The 21,606-nt window shown below is 33.8% G+C and overlaps 4 protein-coding genes across 9 annotated transcripts; 3 read left to right on the top strand and 1 right to left on the bottom strand.

The window, feature by feature from the left end:
* Positions 1-418: 418 nt before the first annotated feature.
* LOC11430809 (ATPase family AAA domain-containing protein 1-B) lies at positions 419-5,465 on the top strand. Its single transcript, XM_003602264.4, has 5 exons — positions 419-793; positions 1,276-1,576; positions 4,127-4,285; positions 4,411-4,706; positions 5,025-5,465. Exons 1-5 carry the CDS (start codon positions 596-598, stop codon positions 5,226-5,228), a joined length of 1,158 nt encoding a protein of 385 aa, XP_003602312.1. The 5' UTR covers positions 419-595; the 3' UTR covers positions 5,229-5,465.
* Positions 5,466-9,353: 3,888 nt separating this feature from the next.
* Positions 9,354-11,251, top strand: LOC11430808 (AAA-ATPase At2g46620). Its single transcript, XM_003602263.4, has one exon. The coding sequence runs from the start codon at positions 9,542-9,544 to the stop codon at positions 11,021-11,023; it is 1,482 nt and encodes a 493-aa protein (XP_003602311.2). The 5' UTR covers positions 9,354-9,541; the 3' UTR covers positions 11,024-11,251.
* Positions 11,252-13,009: 1,758 nt separating this feature from the next.
* Positions 13,010-17,635, top strand: LOC11430807 (MYG1 exonuclease). Of its 6 annotated transcripts, none has more exons than XR_003010571.2 (8): positions 13,010-13,448; positions 13,544-13,642; positions 14,133-14,324; positions 14,461-14,580; positions 14,760-14,831; positions 15,038-15,268; positions 17,012-17,063; positions 17,198-17,635. XR_003010571.2 is itself a non-coding variant. In XM_024780073.2 (8 exons), the coding sequence occupies exons 1-6, from the start codon at positions 13,119-13,121 to the stop codon at positions 15,260-15,262; spliced, it is 1,038 nt and encodes a 345-aa protein (XP_024635841.1). In that variant the 5' UTR covers positions 13,010-13,118; the 3' UTR covers positions 15,263-15,268; positions 17,034-17,063; positions 17,198-17,635. The 6 variants fall into 6 exon arrangements, 4 of the variants coding, with proteins under 4 accessions (XP_024635841.1, XP_024635843.1, XP_024635842.1 ...); XR_003010569.2 differs by having other exon boundaries at positions 17,006-17,063; XM_024780073.2 differs by having other exon boundaries at positions 17,034-17,063.
* On the bottom strand, positions 15,381-17,539 carry LOC11443478 (rhodanese-like domain-containing protein 14, chloroplastic). Its single transcript, XM_003602260.2, has 6 exons — positions 17,221-17,539; positions 17,076-17,122; positions 16,729-16,821; positions 16,426-16,564; positions 16,238-16,340; positions 15,381-15,700 (listed from the first exon to the last, which is right to left on the bottom strand). The coding sequence occupies exons 1-6, from the start codon at positions 17,420-17,422 to the stop codon at positions 15,586-15,588; spliced, it is 699 nt and encodes a 232-aa protein (XP_003602308.1). The 5' UTR covers positions 17,423-17,539; the 3' UTR covers positions 15,381-15,585.
* Positions 17,636-21,606: the final 3,971 nt, after the last annotated feature.

The following is a 21,606-nucleotide window of genomic DNA, read 5'->3' as shown; positions in this document are numbered from 1 at the left end:
TGACTCAAAAAAATAAAAAGCTATGCATATGTTTTTTTTTTTTTTTTTTTTTTACGTTAAAGCTATGCATATGTTGAATACAAAATAAACCTGCATTTCATGTGTTCACGAGAATTGAATAGTATTGCAGAATAATTAAGTATCTTGAGTTATAAATTCAACATAGTGAAATTTTCTAAGAAAAGGGTAAAAATGGAATAAAAAAGTTATAACTAATTTCATTCCGTCCACTTTCCAAACAATGGAGTGGGAAATTAGTTCCATTCCGCCGTATAATATCCAAACAATGGAATGAAATCTTTGTTCCACTCCATTCCATTCCATTCCGCTCCATTCGGTTCCGCTCCGTTAGTTTTAGGTTATCCAAACAGAGCCTTAGGTTTTATACGAAAATAAAAGCCCAAGCAGCCCACCTCAGAAACTTACGCGAAAGGACGAACTCTATCGTCATCCGCAAGTATTGATTGAATATTAGATTCTTAACTTTTCAAGAAACCTCCCTCGATTTTCGCAGACCACAAATTCGGTGGTTGGATACTTAAAAAGAAAAACCAACTTTAACTTCTATCTTCGATTGTTCGTTCATTCAAAGGACATGGGAGGTTTTTCAGATACGAAGGTTTTACAAGACCTGTTGTTGTACGCGGCAAGGGCGGCGCTGAGTTACTGGGTTTTGGTCACAGGTCTCCGCTATCTCGACCCGAACCGTGAATCATCGAAGAAGGCTCTTGAACAGAAGAAAGAGATTGCTAAACGTCTTGGTCGCCCTCTTATTCAAACCAATTCCTATGAGGTACCCTTTTTTTTTTAATACTTTTTTCATTTTTATTTTTGAACCAATTTCCATTTTTTGTTCATAATTCTGTGTTGTCAAACCGATGAAAACTGCATAGGTCGGTTTCGGGTTGAAATTTGTCAAACCGATGAAAACTGCAGCACTAATTCTATGCCTAATTTCAGGCTGAAATGTGTTACTACATACAGTTGCATAGAGCAACACAAGGTTGAAGAAATAATTGAAAAACAAAATTGTAATAAAAAAAAACATTTTTGTCCAATCTTTGTGCGGGGTTCCTTTTTCTAGCTTATATATAGGGCCATGTTCGTATTAGTATTTGAAGGCTATACCAAGCATAAAACCATCCTGTGCAGGACCTGGAGCTTTTTTTTTTTTTTTTTTTTTGTGTAGATTTCTGTGAAAATATTGGACTTAGTTAAGTGTTATTATCTCTCATTTTAATGTTTAATTTAATTTGCGCCCTTTATTGTGTGTAGGATGTAATAGCGTGTGATGTTATAAATCCTGACCACATCGATGTAGAATTTGACTCTATTGGGGGTCTTGAAACAATCAAACAAACTTTGTTTGAGCTTGTTATTCTACCCCTGCAACGACCAGACTTGTTTTCGCATGGCAAACTCCTTGGACCACAAAAGGGGGTACTGTTGTATGGACCTCCTGGCACTGGGAAAACCATGCTCGCAAAAGCTATTGCCAAGGAGTCCGGAGCAGTTTTTATTAATGTGAGGATATCCAACCTGATGAGCAAATGGTTCGGGGATGCCCAAAAGCTTGGTAAGTGTGTAGCATTCATATTGTAGCATATTTTAATCATGAATTAAATTTTTGTTTAGAGATATGGATGTTGTGATTTTCTTAGTTCAGTGATTAGAACTCTTATATTTTTCATAAAAGGCATGTCTACATGCAAAGATCCATAAAATTGTTTGATGCTTTCTATGCGAGTGTATAAAAGCTTGGCATGCCAACTATTGTAATCACACTATATAACTTCTTTGTTGCTATATGAGTTGAATGTGTGTTACAATCTTGTTTCACTCACTGTTACGAGTGGTATCACTTGCAGGTGTAAGGTTAGTCATGTCTACAATTGATAATATATGATTAGAGCTGTTCCAACGACCAACATAGTTTCTTTTGCTGAAAAGGGAATTTTCGTTCAACAGAAATTATTGTACAAATCAAATACCATTTAGCCCAGTGGTAAAGGCACAATATATTTTTTATGGGACAGAGTGTTGGGATGTAAAGAACCAACACGAAAATTAAGCATACCAGAGATAAGGTTGTGCTTGGCTGGTATTCATAGTAGGAGAGTTGGGGTAGCACTCACAGTAGAAAAGAGGGTGGAAACTAGGCTTAGGTGGTTTGAGCTTGTAGAGAGAAAACTTGTAGATTATTTAGTAAGGAGAGTAGATCAGACGGAGGATAATCACATCCCTAGAGGCAGAGGAAGACCAATCAAAGCTATAAGAGAAACTATTAAGATTGATATAGGGATTAATGAGTTAGATAGAAATATGGTATATGATAGAACATTATGGCGTTATTTGATTCATTTAGCCGACCCCACATACTGTGATAAGACTTGGTTCTTGTTGTAGAAATTATAGTACAAGTTTAATCTTTATTTTTGAATGTACGACAAACCAATTTGCCTTGAGATTGGTTTATTGATTACCTTAAAAGGGCAAAGACACTCCTCAGGATTTTTCCGTTCTGCAACAAACTCATTGCTCTATTCACTCAATGATATCCCTCTTCCCTTGTGTCCTATTTATGCCTGTAAACCTCTTTAATTAACCAACGAACATAATATTAAGAGAATGACAGCATAAAAACACTTGTTTTTTTTTTTAAAAAATATTACCACCCACCTCAAAATCAACCTAGCCCTCAAAGCTCTAAAAGCTGGAACATATAAACACTTTTGTCTTGATTATGATGTACGTTACTGTAGAATATTAAGAGAATGTGGCTGCTTATATTATTCAAATTTCATTTGCTTGGGCCCGACCGGCTGTATGTCCTAAGCAAAGGTTATATTTGAACTTTCCGTTTGATCTTTTTCTTTAATATTGTAACTGTGGCCAATTTGGGTTTGGCTCGTTAGCCATTAGGCCGAGAGAAACAGACCCAACATATAAAAACCCACTTCTAGGCTCCATTTGTTGTTCTTCATTGAAACCCAATATTTCTTGTGAGATTCTGTTGTAGCCTGGGGGAGAGAGATGCATGAACAAAGATACGAGAGAGAAAGTCAGCTAAGAAACTCAATTGAAGGAGGCTAGATAGTTCACAGCTAGATTTATGCTTGAAATCCTGTTTAGGCTGTCATTCCAACCTTTGAAACTCAGTTGCTATGTGCACCAGTGAAATCATGAAAAATTGTCGACCCAAGCAATTTCACGATTAAGCATGGCGACCTCACATGATCCCACCAAGTTTTGATTCTGTTTGGAATCAAGATTGTAAGATTGATCTTTATGTACCTTGGTTGTAGGCACCGGTCCACTAACTGCCGGTGTCTGTTGGTTCAAGTGAGGGGTGGAAGCATGACTTGACATTGCATAATTAGGAATTCTGTGACTGCCATGCATAACCGTTCTACTGACAGCAGAAAGTTGACCGCAATACCCGTGACCCAAAAAATCTCCGCCATCACAGGCTACTTCATCTATGCTTGACCACACTATGGGTGTTTTGGCCTGATTCAATTTTAGCTTCTTCTCTCCTTAAAAGGAGTAGGGTCGACCACAATGTTACATGTGATACTCGGGCACAGCCACAATGTTCCGCTCCTTCCATCCATCTATTTAAGGCCATTTGACAAAAATTTCTAGCGTTAAAAGTAAATTCATTATGAATGCACTATTTTCTGAAAGAAGTTGTTATTGGAACTGGTTTTTGAAATAAGGTTAAAATATATCAAACAATTCTAGTTTAGAATGAGTAAAAGGTCTCCCTTATTGTTTTTGCTGGTTGAGTTTTTCATCCTTGTACGATCCTTCTTGCGGAGTGTATATATGGTTAGTGATGGCCAGTCCTGTATAGGTTCTATAATAACAGCAGATTAGCAAATGTGTGGTTATTTTTTTGAAGGCTTGAAGCTGTTCGGCTGCATATGGGCCAAGTGCTTCATTATAGCAGTTAGTAAGGGCAACCTGGCATACCTAACTATGTTTCATTTATCAAATCCTGACTGATTATACAATATAAGTTTGTATAAATTTTTTTATTTTTATGTGATCAAATTATTTTCTGTTGCTTTTTTCAGCGTGGTTCTCTGTTGAGGTCAATCACTAATATTTTACTGTTCTGCAGTGGCTGCCGTATTTAGCTTGGCTCATAAACTTCAGCCATCCATTATATTCATCGATGAAGTAGACAGTTTTTTAGGTCAGCGTCGTTCATCGGATCATGAGGCTGTGTTAAACATGAAAACTGAGTTCATGGCTCTATGGGATGGATTCGCCACCGATCGTAAGTTTTTAAGTAGTTTGTTGTTAAATTTTAATTTGCTGTGTAAATTTTCAAAACAAATGACAGTTTTGACAGAGATTTAGTTATTAGACTGTTGCTTTATGTTATTTTTTGTTATTGTGTAGAGAGTGCTCGGGTTATGGTACTTGCAGCAACTAATCGCCCTTCAGAACTTGATGAAGCAATACTTCGGCGACTTCCTCAAGCCTTTGAAATTGGATATCCAGACCGGAAAGAGAGGGCTGATATATTGAAGGTTATCTTAAAGGGGGAGAAGGTTGAAGATAACATAGATTTCAGTTATATAGCTGGTTTATGCAAGGGTTACACTGGTTCAGATCTATTTGATCTTTGCAAGAAGGCCGCATATTTTCCTATTAGAGAAATACTGCATAATGAGAAGAATGGGGAACAATCCTGTGTTAGTATATTTTTCATTCTCTTCTACTTTCTTCTCTGCCTTATTTTTTGAATTTTCCCAGAAGTGAAAATATGCTGTTTACAAGATTCAATTTCTGTTAACTAGAACAGAACAAATTAATTGTGTATGTCTGTTTTATTTGGTACTGGTATGCACCCAAAGTTATTTTTGTCTGATTAAAGCGTCTCATGTTAATGAAAGCAATTAATGTGAAAGATCAATTTGTGATGACGTGGATAGTCATTTAGTTGCTTTTTTCATATCATGAGCGCCGGAGCTGAAAATACTGAGCTATTTTATTCATTTTTCACGTGTCAGGAACCTAGACCTTTATCGCAGGCAGATTTGGAGAAGGCCCTTTCTACTTCACGGAAGACATCGGTTGCTGCAAATGAATACAGTAGAATGACATCAAGAACGTCGTTTCCTGGCGAGTCAGGTGATTCCCAGGTTGAAGCTGCAATCAGGGAATTATCTAAGATTATGGGGGTTTCTCACATCCAAGTAGATGCTCAGGATTAAAATTGAGTTTCTTTAGAATGTGTCGTTTAGCATAGCCCAGATTGCAACCGCAATTACTTCCTTGGTTATTCTAGTTCCCAAACTTGTATTATTATACACTATTTATACAAGTGCCAGTGTTGCCTTTTGCTCAGAATTTCATGCATCAATCATCTTGTATAACATAACATACCATGTATACTAGACTTTATTTATGATTATTGTTCGGTAATTGAAATATATTGTTGTACCGCCCTACTTTTGATATGATACGTTGATATGATACATCCTAATATGTGTATATGAGAGCTGCATTTTTCTCCACCACCTATCATAAAAACCGATCTAGTTAGTACTGAAGTGCCGTTCCAGATGGTAAAAAAAAAAAAAAAAAACACAATTTTTTACAATTGTTTAAACCTCTGGATGGATGAATCCGTACAGAATCGTGTTTTTGCCTGTCTGGAAGGCTACATCGGTTCTTGCGTAGGCCGTAACGATTAAGCGGACTCAAAGTCAAGGGTATATCTGAAATCAATTCCGAAGAAAACTTAACTTTGATAATATTGATACTAACATGACCAAAAGTTCATATGCATTGCTGTATCATACATGATTTGTATCATGAGTGGTATAATTGGATCTAACACAGAATTGCCAACTAACCTATGACTCACTAAGATGGTGCAGTTATAAAGTTGTCAACGTTCATCAATGATTGAGAACTTAGAGAAATAACTGGCTTTGGAGTGGGTTCAGCATGGTTATACTTTATGCAACGTGGGTTAGTAATTTCATACATGTGTATTTGTTGTCTTTCTGGTCCACCAGCATATGGTGGCGATGATTAACTTCAACATTTGAAAAAGTCACTAGCTCTTCCCATCCACATTCATTCATTATGGTTAAGGTCTTAAGGACCACAAATTTGAAACTTTCCACCATCAAAGCATATTTCTACGGTGAATGCAGCAGGACCACCACTTAGGAGGCATATATCATCGAGTTTTTACATCATTACTTAACAACTTTTAACATCGGACTAAAACATGTTGTATAATTTAACAAAGACTGACACATTTGCATGTATGGCTGAGCAGACCACAACCACAACCAAGATGTAAGATTAATGTTTATCGGGACAAACTTTAAGGTTATGAATTGATCTTCTTGTGACCACAATTATTTTATCGTAGGTGTTAATTTTTAAGGTTATAAAGCTTATGATGCTGACTCTATCCTAAACCCTATCTTAACATGGAATTTAAGTTCACATTACTGCTTAATTTTAAAGAGTTGATCCTTTTACACATTTTTTTTTTTATGAAACTCCTTTTATGTATTTTTATTAATAAGAAAATGGTTTTATTAGTAAGAGAAAAATACAATTTGTTTAATATAGCTAATGAATGCTAGTATTACTCCTCTAGGCTCTAGTCTGTCTCAAATTTAAGTAAAAAAGTGTAAATATTTGGTGGTTTTAAATATAAATAAATCTAACATTGACTATCATCATATTTTTCTCTTCCAAATTAGAGCGCTAGCGGTCGAAAGTTGAGAAAATGTTTGAATGGAAGAGTTCAAAATCAGAGAGTTCCTAGTACAACCTTCAAAATCAAAGGAGAATGATAGATAATATCTTCGTTGTTCTTTACTTATTATTCTCTTTGACTCCGTCTTATTTTTCTTCTTTTTTAACAAGAATTTTCCATTTGTCATCGGGTATGAAAAGTAGCACTATATTTAATTCTTGATGTTTTTGTTGAATAAGAAAATCAGAATATGGTTTTTATGATTCACGAGTTGATGAATACTTATGATATTATTAAAATAATAATCTTTTTCTCGATAATTAATGGCAAATCATCAATGACCAGCAACTTTTCTACAAAAAGAATGAACGATATTCGGATTAGGTTATTATTTTAATAATTAACTTCTCCAATCAAATAATAACGTGCAAATATTTTAAATTTTTTATAGTAGTATATTTATTAATGGAGACTATATAATGATAAAAATATTTACATGTATCCAAGAATGTTACTATCATAATAGCTTAACATACTTTTTTTAAGTTGTCCGATCTAAGGATAATGAACTCATAAGCTTATCACTTCACCATCGCGAAAGGAAAGAAGACTTTCCTCTATTTTTTCGAGCAAAATTCTTGCATTGCAATCCATGTTGTATCTACTTGACCTTGTCATAAACAAAACGATAATAATACTTTGTATTTTAAAGGAGTTGATTTCCATGTGGATATTTCGTGAATTAAATTATTCCAATTTCATTTTAAAAAAAGTCAATTTGGGTATACTTTCTTTTTTATGTTTGAGCTTAGATTATTTTTCTTTCTTAGTTGGCCTGGTGACACTCACAAAAATTAAGTCATAAGTATAATATTAACGAACTTAGAATATCCATGCCAAAAGTTTATTACGTGCACTTCTTTTAAATATTTCAATTTCCCGTTTCAACTGTCACGTGAAACTGTTTATTTAATATTAAAAAGTAAAATTGATGAGCATAAATCAATTAGGAACGATATGTTATAATATACAAGTAGTTAAAGTTGGAATTCTGAATTTTCTACTTATTCATTTTAAAATGTGAGTTTTGTTTTTTTTTTTTTGGTCAAGAAGATGTGAGTTTTTAGTCACGGGACTATCTAACATATACAAATAATATTAAAAAGTAAATAGTTAGTTTTTCATACGATTTCTATCATTTGAGTATTCAACTAAACATATGTTTAATTTCTCAAACAAAAAAAAAAAACTAAACATATGTTTAAGGGTGAATTCTAGGGTGAGGGTCCAATTAGGTCTCTCGCCGGTGGATCACGAAAAAAATACCAATAGATTAAATAGATGGTTCAGATTTATTAAAAGCAATAGTGTAAACATGTACAACTACTCACATTCAATCCTATCCTAAAATGATTCTAGTGTAGTTACAAATCATGTTATGATTCTTCCTCCATAATCAGTTACCACTCTTACACTCAAACCATCCAATCTGAAAATCAAGTTATGAACCTTAAAATTAACTAATTTCTTCTTCTTCTTCAACAAATCTGTTAATTGCAATCCCATTAAATCTCCAGTCACGCAAGCGCCCTCATATAAGTAGTTGATTTTTTGATCTCAACACTTATTGTATTTTGATTAGTTTGAGTTAATATACTATCTTTTTGGCATATTTAAAAAATAATCAATTTTTTGTATCATATATATCTATATTTTATCATATTTCATTTTTTATCTTCGGATTTAATATTATATTTATAGGGATATGGCAGTAATTTATTTTCTTATTTGATCTTTTTTTAATTCTAAGTTAGATCATATTCATGAGAGGATATGATAAATTTTAGAATTAATTTTTCATGAGAAAAATTCAATTCAATTATAATAATCTATACATAAATGGAAGACAATCGCATATAAAGATGCACTATAAGAAGCAAAAAACGTCAAACATTAAATCAAGACCAAATATGATACAATTATTTTATCTTCTGCTATCATGTCCACCAAAATGGTCGTTAATGCATTACAACCTTAGAGACTAAATCGAAACCTATAATAATAAGTGTAAGAAACATCCTAAAAAATATATACGAAACAACCAAAAATCTAATTAAACCATAAATTAATTATTGTTGAAAAAAATGTCCTTTTGATCCTTCGATATACCCACAAGAAGTTAGTTTTTAGCACATTACTAACATAACATAGATGTAATTTTGAAAACAACCCATCGTTACTTGGAGTACTATCTTCTTAGCACATTAAGAAAACCCGTGATATAGATTGTTGGCATAATAGTAACACATATCACAAAATATACATATAAGCAAGTTTGATTTAAGACAACTTACCAATAGGAGTGTCCTTTTTTAAATGAATTAAGGTTCCCACTACATGAAATGATTTAATAAGAGTCATATATCATAAGTCATAATCATTCGATAATAACATAATTTATAAAAGAAAATAGAAAATAGATTCTAAATCTAAACAATGAACAATAATAGAGAAAAATGTGTTAGCGTAGGAGGCCGTAAGCTTCCCAAGAGTCAAAAAAATTGAAAATCAAATACCCCAACGAAGAACACACGTATTAAATTTATTTATTAACAATATTAAATTTGCCGGCAACTGACCTTACGGAAACAATGACCTGTTCAAAGTTTACACTGTTGATATATACAAAGTGCATCAACAACATTACACATTTACATTCCAATATTCCCAAATCCAAACGCACGCACCATTATATTCATTGATTCTTAGATCAATATTTATTATTAAATTCTCAACTGAATTATGATTTGGCTTGGGGTCACTTCCATGACAATCTCTTCAATTTTCTTCATCTTTGTTTTTTCTTACTTAATCCTTCGTTTCTTTCGTAAAACCTCTGCTTTACACTTTCTCAAACATTGGTGGCTTTCGTTAGAAAATCGTCTTCATCTTCATCAATCGTTTAAAATTCCTCTCTATGATCATAATTTCCGGGAAAATCAACTTTACCGGAAAATTCTCACCTACCTTGATTCACTACCTTCCGTTCAAGATGCTGATTTCACAAACCTGTTCTCTGGTCCCAATCCGTCGGATATTTTTCTCCACCTCGATGCTAATCAAATTGTTCATGATACTTTCTTGGGAGCTAAGCTTTCATGGACGAACAACACCGTCGCTGGCGACTCCGCTTCTGCTCTCGTGCTTCGAATGAAGAAAAAGGATAAGCGCAGAGTTTTTCAGCAGTATTTTCAACACATTCTCTCAGTAGCAGACGAACTTGAACAAAGGAGGAAGAAGGATATAAAATTGTTTATGAATTCCGTCGCTGGAGAAACATACCGGTGGCGATCGGTTCCATTTACTCATCCAGCAACCTTCGAAACGGTGGCAATGGACGCAGAACTGAAAAACAAAGTGAAAACAGATCTAGATCAGTTCATAAAGTCAAAGCAATACTACAACCGTTTAGGCCGTGTTTGGAAGAGAAGCTACCTTCTCTACGGTGCTTCCGGTACCGGTAAATCAAGCTTCGTCGCTGCGATGGCGAAGTTTCTCTGTTACGACGTCTACGACATCGATGTTTCGAAGATAATCGACGGTTCAGATTGGAAAACACTCCTGATGCAAACGACGCCAAAATCGATGATCTTAATCGAAGATCTCGATCGTTTATTAGCTGGAAAATCAACGGGTGTAAACATATCAAGCGTGTTGAATTTCATGGATGGAATCATGTCATGTTGCGGTGAAGAACGCGTGATGGTTTTCACGATGAATGGTACAAAAGATGAGATTGATCAAGCGGTGTTGCGACCTGGAAGAATCGATGTTCACATACATTTCCCCTTATGTGATTTCTCCACCTTCAAGATTCTTGCGAGCAGTTATTTAGGGTTGAAGGAGCATAAGCTTTTCCCTCAGGTTGAAGAGGTTTTTTATCAGACCGGTGCCCGGCTTAGTCCGGCTGAGGTTGGTGAGATTATGATATCGAACCGGAATTCGCCGAGCCGGGCTTTGAAAACCGTTATAACTGCCATGCAGGTTCAATCAAACGGTTCGGGGCAGAGGTTGAGTCATAGTGGCTCGGGTCGAAGCTCCGAAGAAGTTAATGATACAAGTGCTGTGATATGTAGAGAGAGTGTTCATACGGTGAGGGAGTTTCGGAAGTTGTATGGGCTTTTGCGGTTGGGAAGTAGGAGGAAGGAAAAGGATGAATCGGTTCCTAATTCGGGTCCCATTGAGAAAGAAACTCCGTCAAGAATTGAGGGTCGGGTCGGATAAATTAGATCCGATTGGAATATTTAAGTTTTTCTTAAGAAAATTGTAAAGTTGTTTGCCAGTTATTTGCTAGCTGCTACTAACAATTATTGCAGATTTTTATTTTAGATTTTTATTTTTTTATAATTTACAATTCGTTTGTTGTATGTACACAGAAAAATAATTATGGTTAGACAGATAGAACTAGAATGAATTCATATTATTTGTTTAATACTGAGTTTTGATATTCAACACGCTGTGTTATTTTTGAATTCCATTTTAGGGTCATGATGAATCTATTTAAATACTCTTCATTTGGGCAAGCATTGCTTTTGATATAAATGAGACAATAAGACTTGTAATTAGGTCTTTAGAGTTTAGAGCCACTGACTAGCGAATAAGGGTTCTCAAATTTGAGGCCGTTGATTTGGGAATGTTCCCTACAACTTACATTAATTTGTGGACTTTTTGACCATGAAAGAAGAAATCAAATTCTATTGGCTTCAAGAATATATAAAGAAGGTTGCTCAAATGTATACACGGTTTGGATGTTCTAGATGGAAATATGTCAATCCATAGACAATGGTCAATAAAATAGCCTATATCTTTCCCTCAAAAAAAAAAAAAAAAAATAGCCTATATCAAGTTTAAGTTACACTAAAATTATTTCACCCCGACCAAAAAACCAATTCTAAAATTAGAATTTTTGGGCATTTAAAAAGTTGTTTTTACACCAACAAGCAGGTCTTTTAAAGTAGGTTAACATGCTGGACAACTTAAACTAAAGTAGCTTAACATGCTCGGCAACTTAAAAAAAAATTTAATAGATTTTTGGTCAAATACATCTTAAGATTCTTTAAGTTTTTCGTTTTTTCTTAAAGTGGTCTTTAAATTTCAAAAGTTTCAAACAGGTCCTTTTAGTTTTTGAATCGTTTCAAACAAGTCATATTGTAGATAACATAGTTGGTAATTGCTTCATTGAACTCATCTTTGGTACCAAATCTGGCTCCTAACACCCACTTAAAATTAGTCATCTTTTTAGGCATGACAAATGATGGATAATACTTTTTGTTGTTATCATCTGAATCATCACCATCATCCTCTAAAAGGACTTGTTTGAAACGATTCAAAAACTAAAAGGACTTGTTTGAGACTTTTGAAACTTAAAGACTACTCAAAAAAACGAAAAATTTAAAGAACTTTTAGATGCATTTGACTTAAGTTTTTTGATAGTGATAACTACTTAAGTTAAGTCTTGCCCAATCTAACTTGTTTTCTACGCCTGTGGTTGATGTAAATTTTTCAAATAAAATAAATAGGTGTTGAAAGTGCCGTGTGCTTGAAGCTTGATTAGAGGATATTACAAGTTTGTTGTCTCCTAGCTTCCAGAACTTGCAAACCATACAAGAAGATAATGTCGAGGCTCTATTGGATGTTGACCTAGCTCTATCTAAATTCAGGTAGTTGTGTTACTCTCACCTGTTAGTTTCATATGACACATATTAACATTTGCTTTTTGCTTAGAACAAACCGTTCTCCAAATTTAAGATATCGGACACCATTATGATTTATGCATTTATAGAAGGTATAAAAACATTTGAACTCAAAAAATGTATTTATTAAAAAATGTTTCAAAAATTGATTATTTTAAAAGTCTAAAATGGGTTTGTGAGTGTTGTTTTTAAGAGAAAAATATATTTTGAATAATTTTTCCATTGTTAAGTGTCAAAAATGAATTAGTTCAAGTGGTAACAAATCACAATTCTTAAACAAGTGGTCAGAGTTAAATATTTAAATTTAGTTTATGGAGAAAATTTAATTGAAAGGAGAAAATTCACCTCGTGTTGCCAGTAAATTCCATTACGGAGGTATCTATAATATAGCAACAAAATATAGAATGGGTGTGGTGTGGTTGGTAACTTTGTAACAAGTGAGGGTGAAAATAGCAGAAGTAAAATCATTAGTATTCAACTCAAAACGAAAAAAAAGGCCCATCAACACAACCCAAACTACGTCTCTCTCAAGATAAACTGACAAACGACGTCGTTGCAAATATCTTCTTCTCCGTTGCTCTGAAACACAGTAGAGAAAGCTGAAAAAAAAGGCCGAAGTTGCGAAAATGTGGCACAGGACATTTCCATCATTTCGCAGGATTCTATCATCATCTTTCTCCACGTCACGCGCGAAGCGCGTGGGCACTCACAATGGAACCTTCCACTGCGACGAAGCACTCGCTTGCTTCATGCTTCGTCTTTCCAAACTCTTCTCCGGCGCCGATATCGTTAGAACGAGAGACTCGAACCTTCTCGAAGTATTGGATGCCGTAGTCGACGTTGGACGCGTGTATGACCCGAAACGACACCGTTACGATCATCATCAAAGGGATTTCGATCAAGTTTTTGGAAATGGTTTCGTAACTAAGCTTAGTAGCGCTGGACTTATCTACAAGGTCTTTCTTCCATTCTTATTCACTCACTTGCTGTTTTCGTTTCTTCATTATTAATCAAAACCGAATTTATTGTTCAATATTCGTTAATCATGCAGCATTTTGGATTGGAGATAATTGCAAATGTGCTTCATCTTGATGAAGATCATCCTCATGTACACCAGTTATATCCAGCTATATATAGAAACTTTGTAGAGGTAATTAATCTTAGTATGAGTTGTGTTATTTTTACACAAGTTTGACATCAAATTTCGACAATAGATTATATGGTTAACACATTTAAAATATGTTGTTGATTTGATTCAGTAGATTGCTAATAAATATAACAAAGTGTCACAACTGTTTAACCGTCACTAATCATAATTTTCAATTACGATCAAATATACGCGATTTAAGTGTTAAAATATGCATGAAAATTCGTTAACTACATTTTGTGTTTAAATATACACCTGAAAATCGTGGTTATTTTCGTTCAAAATCGTGGTTTAGTGAGATACGATCACGTGTTATATTCATTAACCCTCGACTGAATTGCTTTAACCAACTAGTTGTTGAATTTGATGTCAAAGTCTTATTAATGTTTTACTATGCATTCACATTTTCGTGTTCATTCTTGAAATCTTGGTGGTTAAAATTAATTAGTCTTGAGATGTTTCTGTCTGTTAAAAATACTGTTTTATTTTTAAGGCAGTTGATGCTGTGGATAATGGAGTGAGTCAATATGACTTGAAAGAATCTCCGAAATACATAATCAACACAGACTTGGCATTTAGAGTAGAACGATTGAACTTCGACTGGATCGATTCTGATCAGTCAGCTGATGCAGAGAATGAGGCCTTTCATCGGGCAATGGCTCTGGCTGGTGGTGAGTTTGTGGAGGTGAGACTGTTTTGGAATGTCCATATTTGATTTCTGCTGCTCCCTGTGTTTAATTGTTTATATTGTTTCTTACTTCCTGTTGAACAATCATTTTAGTTTCTGGCAAAAATATAATCTTTTTTTCCTCGTGTTACAGAATGTGAATTATTATGCAAAATCATGGTTACCGGCACAGTCTATTGTTATGGAGTGTCTTGCAGCAAGAGAAACTATTGATTCTAGTGGAGAGATCATAAAACTAAATCGATCTTGTCCTGTAAGCACACAAGCCATTTAACTTATATGACGCAATTTTTCAATAACTTCCTAACAGTGATAGTTTACTCTCTACATACCAAACAGCAAGTAAAGAACAATATCTGCTAGGGAAAGTAATATTTGGTTTTGACTTTTTAATATCCTTTTAACTATTCTTTTTTCTCACTTATTCCACAGTGGAAGCTTCACATACATGAGCTCGAGGAGGAAATGAAAATCAATCCTTCCATCAAATATGTTCTTTACCAGGTAGGTTTGTCTGGCTAAGTTAATCAATCAATCTGAAATTGAATATAAGCATCCATCATTTTCAGCATCCCCTCCCAAAAAATCCTTATTTTCTGGTAAATCTTAATCAAGGAAACTTGTAAACTTCCAAAATTTTCTTTATTTTCCTATTCAATTATAAATTACTATTTGATCTGTGATTTATGTAATACAATTTCTACTTGTAGGATGATAGGAGTGAAACATGGAGAATACAGGCAGTGGCAATTTCACCTGCTACATATGAGAACAGAAAACCACTACCATATCTTTGGAGGGGTTTGGAAAATGACAGGCTATCTGAGGTTGCTGGAATCCCAGATTGTACTTTTGCGCACATGAGTGGTTTTATTGGAGGAAATCAAAGTTATGATGGAGCACTAGCAATGGCAAGAGCATCTTTAAAGGCTTAGGCAATGGTAGGTTAAACAAATACCTTTTTCTTGTATTTTAATTGAAAGGGTGCTTTTGTGGTTCCAAAACATGGTTCACGTGCATCAGTGAATTGCAAAATGCTGCTAAGTGATAACATGATGCTAATAAATAAATCCTTTCATGTTAAAGCTATGGAGGCAATCTTTAGAGAACGTAACATGACATTTTCTCTCATACTAAATTTCTACACCAGTTCAATGTTTACATTTCAGTTCATCCGTTCTGTCCTTTGTGTATCAGCATCCTCATTATGGTCAAAACTAGGTCCAGACTTCTCGGCATGCACAATGCTGACAATATTTCACTCCTCTGCTACAGCTGGCAGATCCTCTTTAAACCATTTGTAAAGCCCACCTTCTAGATGGAAGACGTTGTTGTACCCATTAAGGACTAGCAAGTAAGCTGCTATTAGAGATCTGTGAAAGTACAAAAATGTGATCATTAGAGCAGCCAATCAATGATTTTAATATTATATTTCACAATTACATGAAAAGTGGTATGCACCATGCAGCTTTCAGCTATATCACTTTCTCTATTCTTACATCCATGCAATCCAAGTTATTAACGGCACCTTCCCTTGTGTATTTTAGCCGATGAAGAACTAATTTGTCTTTTTATTACTCTCTCTGGTCTTATATCACATGATTACTGAAACAAATTGGCAGGATGGTTTACAATAATACGAATGTCATTCATCCTGTCCTCTAAAATTTAAATGTCTTTGAATCTGAGGTTGGTTATAAAGTGCAAACACACTCAAAAGGTGAGTTGGTATCGGCTTGCGTAAATAATGGAGTGATTTCATAAATTGTTGTCAACCAGTTTTGTACTGTATATTCTTACAGCATACATGAAGTTATATATTCTTACGGCATATATGAAATTATATAAGCAATATTGAAAAACCAGGGAGACAAAATCATGCTAAGAAAACCAGGGAGATAATTTAATACCTAGATTGTTGACCTTGTGGCAGATTTTGTGTTGGTTTCATTGTTCCCCCTGCTGAGCAAGCTACTATTATCTTTGCATTTTTATCTAATTGTTCACCAACAGCTGGCCGCATGAATCAAATATTTAGTTTCAGAAAACAAGAAATGCACGAATTCAAGAACTGCGCGTTGAGGCAAATTCATCTTACACTTGATAAACTCGGGATTCTCTTCTGTGCCAGAGAAAATACCAAAAAATGCAAATGCAGCACGTCTGGCAATGTCCCAGGCTGTCCATTCTTTTATAAGCCTGTATACTTGCACATTAATTGCATCCGGGGGATGGCCCTGCATTCATCATAGTCAAATCCATCAGTTTCTTTTCTTCTTAGTACCCTATATTACAATCGATTAAACCCAAGTAGAAGCACAAGAGAGACACAGAAAATGCAACATGAATGTACAGGCACATTGGAGCTGGAAAACAAGGCTTGTAAAACTTGTTCACTAACCTCCTTGAACTCTGCTTCTGGCCTTACATCAAGAATCACAAAATTATTTTCTTTTTGAAGGCGCAGAGCTTCCTTTGGCTCCACACTTTTTACCTGCAATATTAGATCAAAGATAAACTTGCATGTGATATAAATGAGAAATCACATATCCAAAGATTGTACTATATCCGATCCTTGCTGTTTATTATTAAATAGAATTTCATATGCTTCGCCCAACATTTCAATCTTTTAGTTATCATGAAATTTCTATTTGCGCACTTTAATATAAATGCTAAAGGCGCAGGTGTTCTTATTTGTGCATTCAGGAGAGTATGCGGGGCACAGATGATAGAGAGGTAGAGCTTTACCCTTTTTTGCAGCAGTAATTCTCGCTTAACTTTCCATTCTTCTTCAGCTATTACCTCCAAACAAAGTGAAGTTAAGTTAAGTTTCTATCACGTCTTTAAAGTGCTGTAACAATTTAATTCAGGAAGAGTAACTCAGAACAGATACCTGGTGACTTGGCTGGTTTTGTGGCTGCGCTCTGGACTGTAATCCCTCTTGCAAAGTTCAGTTGTGATTTTTGAGAAGTGGGTTTGTATGATCTCACTCTGACACACCATGAATTTTGATCACGTGTACCTTCTAAGGAAGGTACCAAGGATTGTAAATATGATGTGGATGGATATTGTAGAGCAGTTGATGTAAAAGCCATGCTTTGAAGCTCTCAGTTTCGACAGATAAATAAGATAATTTTAAGTTTAAGTAGCTAGTTCAATGGAAGTACTTGGGATCAGACTACTGCGGCTGTTGTCAAGTGAGTTGTTTGGTTAGTTTGTGAGAAATGTGCATCTGCGTATTGTGGATATTTTTGCCACAAAATCTGAATTTGTGGTCGATGTTTTAGGAATCCCATGCTATTTGGATATCCGCATTATCATCATTTTTGTCCTTTTTTTTCTTTTCTTTTTCCTTTGCTTACTTTGATGCGATATTTTTAATCATTATTATGTCTTTGGCATACGCGTTTTGATGTATTGTCTGTCCGGAGGAGTACCTTTGACACTAGTACTTTTTTTTTTTATATTTTTTTATAAGGAACTAGTACTTTCTATTTTTGCTATGTTCGTTTCAAATATTCCCTCGGTCTCAATATATAACCACACATTTCACTAAAAAATTGTCCCTAAATATAGTCATGTATTTATTATTTTTTTCCTAAACATACCCATAATTAATACTGCTAATTTATCTTGAAATATGAAAAGTCAAATTTAACATACATACAAACAAAGAATAATTTGATAATATTAACACACAAAATAGACACATTAATTACATTAACAAATTTTCTTAAGAAATGTGAAAAAAACAAAAGGAGATTATATACAGGGACGGAGGGAGTATATTTTTATCTCGTTGTTTTTGAGGAAAAAAGTTTATCTCGTTTTTTACTGCTATATATATATTTTTTTTACATAACATTAGGATATATTTCTTTTTTTTTCGTCTGCACTCATAAACCCAGGTTGAGTCAAGTGAATTTATAGGCAAGTGTCATTTTAGAAAGAATTGTTTACTTTTCATATATTAGTTTTTATATAGGCAAGTGAATTATTTACTTTTAAAAAAAAAATTGGGGAAGGGAGATATTTTTTATTTTTTTGTGTGATTTCAAGTGGCACTCATCAACCCTTTAATCAATCGTTCAAAAAAAACTCTTTGATCAATGATTTATAACTTTAATATTTTTCAGGAATGAAATATAAGTCATCTATTGCCATATCTATTTGGAAGATATGGAACCATTCAATAGATATATCCATGCTTGAAAATTTTAAAGGAGGGTACGGTAATGATTAAAGAAAAATCAGAAAATACACCTTGAATTTGATTGATTTTCTTTACTTGCATAGTTTCATACTCCATGTGAACAAGTTTCTGTTCTGTAATCTTATCTTATGCATTTTTCAGTATTGCCATGTTAACAATAGTTGCATGATGAATCGCATCTGACAAATGGAGCTATAACTTCTGCAGCAGAAGAATCATGCAGGAAATTCAGCCCATACATAATAGAAACACGAAGTTAATGAATCATTGGGATATTCTGAGCATCTAATCGATCTGACTCAAGTGCATTTCTTTTTGAACAAAAAAATAGATTGTACAAAAGATACCATGTTAATTTACAGCAAGTAAGAATCCATTAGATTGCTTAAAAAAACATACATATGCTGACTGATACCTGTTTTATGCTTGAAAACAATGGCATGATTAAAAATTGAGTACTATAAAATTGAGTATTTCCTTAATCAGAGGAGGAAATTGGGAAGGAAGAGGTTGGCACGATTGTTATTAAGAAAAGTGGCCAGTGTCTGTCGGTCAATGATTAGTCGTGCATAAACGTGAGTGTCAAATACTACTAGCGGTAGTAGTACGTACTCACTACTCAGTACTCTTATGCAGTTTAGGAACAAAACAAAAAAGTTAGGAGCATGTGGTTAATGAAAATGTCAATGTCTGCCATAAATCGTGACATTGACTGGCTAAGCAGTAAAGTAGTACTACCATTCTAGTTCCATAATGCACCTAATTGGAAGATTGCCGACAATTTATTAATAATTCCATTCATTTATTTCTTTATACTAGCACCTACCTACCCAGCTTTTGGTTAAGACAAAGGAGAATCAAGAGATCTTGTTGTTATCATGGTGCGAATTTGGGGAGTGCAAGAAGCTCTACATTGAGCCTCTAAAATTATAGGCTTAAAAAAAAATTATAATACAACCCCCACTTAAATTAAAAAATTATATTTTACTTTTTTTTTCTTCATGACACGTATGAGTTTTTTTTAGACTTTAGTTCTACTTTCTGGACATAAATTTGATGCTATCAAACCACCATCAATTTGTATAATCACTTAATCAGTCAATTTAAAAAGTTATTTCATTGAAAGAATCACAACAATTATTTCTTTTTCACATAAACCATTCGTTTTCCCCTTTCCTACGACGTAAGAGTGACATTCCAAACGAAATCGTTAGATAAATTTCACCTCTCTTTCACTTAGTTTTCACCTCTCTTTCATGTTTTGTTTTTTAATGAAGCTTAACTACACAAAAAAATTTGTATTTTTATTTTACTGAAGCTTATTTTAAAAATAGAACCGAACCTCATATTTCATAGGAACGACACTAGTTATTATCCCTCTATATTCGTTGTACTATAAATAACTGAATGAAACATTTAATTTTAAACTGTTCGTAAACTATGGTACTATACATTTTGCTAACAGTTTTTTGAATAATACAAACTTCAAACTTTTATAATAAACGGGCTTCATTTTAACTTAGAAAAGATGTTTGCATAAACTTCATTTTATCGCCATTCGCAAATGATTAATTTTAAGTTGGTATAGTTCCAATAATTAATTTGCTCTTAGTTTTATCATTCATAATCTTTAAAAAAGAATTAAAATTAAGTTGGCAATTACCGAACAATTCTTTATTCGTACTTTAGATTTGAGTTATATTTTTATATTTTATTCTATTTCATTGTGTTGGAATTTAACTTCAATATATTATTGCTACTTAGTTTTGACCTAATAGAAACAATTAAAAAGATTCCATCAAGACTCATAACGTAAAGTAGAATTTCTTATGTTGGTTGAAAAACACTACGCACAAACAAGCACTTGACGTAGTCGATAGGTACAAAACACGATCCTAAGCATTTTTTGGTACACTAAAGCTGGGATAATGGGATTGGGCAGGCAGATCCATAGAAAAATATGACAGAGCGGAGAAAAGCAAGCTGACAGTTTGCTTTTGGTATTCAGAAGTGCATTTGCAACGATGACATTGTTCCTTTCATTCTTGGTCAGCTTTTTGTGTACACCAAGACTTTTGAGAAAACACCGATTGATAATAATGTTTGCTCACTTTCGTCAAAAATAAATAAATATGTTTGCTCGCTCATGTGAGTCATGTCACTTTGACATTTATGACATTATAACATGTGACCGTCAACATATTTAGATAGGGTAGTTGTTTCACTCAAGAATTCAGTTCACACACTTATAGTTACACTAACGAAGCTTCTTTCGGGAGAGTTGATTGAAGAGGAATAAAATAGATATTATCCATCGAAAAACATTGATTGTTATCTTTTATAGACATAACTATTACAACTTAACTAACTTTTTATTAGTTAGTTGCACACATCATGCGATGTTTCTCCATCTTCTTGGTATTGTTTATTCTAAAATACATGGTGAGAAATTTGGTATTATGTTCCTACAAACCAGTCCCATAAATTTAAGCCCTTGTTGATTCTCTCAACTCATCCTAAGATTTCTTAGGTGATATGCAAAGTACTAAAGAGTGATATAGTAACTCAAACAACTCCTTCAAGTCATTTAGGACTTCCTCCATTTAGAAGTGGAAAATTACGAGTAGTTACCTCTTATTTCGATGAATTTTAGTGTTGCAGAAGGATCTTGATTTAGTTCAACATCTTTTAGTTATTGCAAACGAGGATTCAGAGACTTCTTTTACTCCTTATCTGACGATGAATCAAAGAAAAAAAATTACAATATACCACTATAATCAGTATCTACGACACTTGCTCCAAAGGTGATCAGTATAGCCGATATTTAGATGTTAATTTAACATTTTTCTTGGCAAACAAAGTGTTCTGTTATTATAAATGTGAACTCGTTTACTTTTCAATTCGTTCATTTAGTATAATTTAAATTTATTTCATGCATATTTTTTTATTTTATTTTTATAAGATTTCAAAAGTGTAAAAACATATTTATTATTTAAAACTCGTCAATTTTTTGTTGTTGTTAAAACAAGCAAAGTTTTGAAAGAAAAATAGAAAGTTGTATAAAAA

The sequence above is a fragment of the Medicago truncatula genome, chromosome 3, assembly GCF_003473485.1.
Source record: "Medicago truncatula cultivar Jemalong A17 chromosome 3, MtrunA17r5.0-ANR, whole genome shotgun sequence".
NCBI lineage: Eukaryota > Viridiplantae > Streptophyta > Magnoliopsida > Fabales > Fabaceae > Medicago > Medicago truncatula.
The sequence above is the reverse complement of the archived record's forward strand: the minus strand, read 5'-3'. Positions and strand labels throughout refer to the sequence as shown.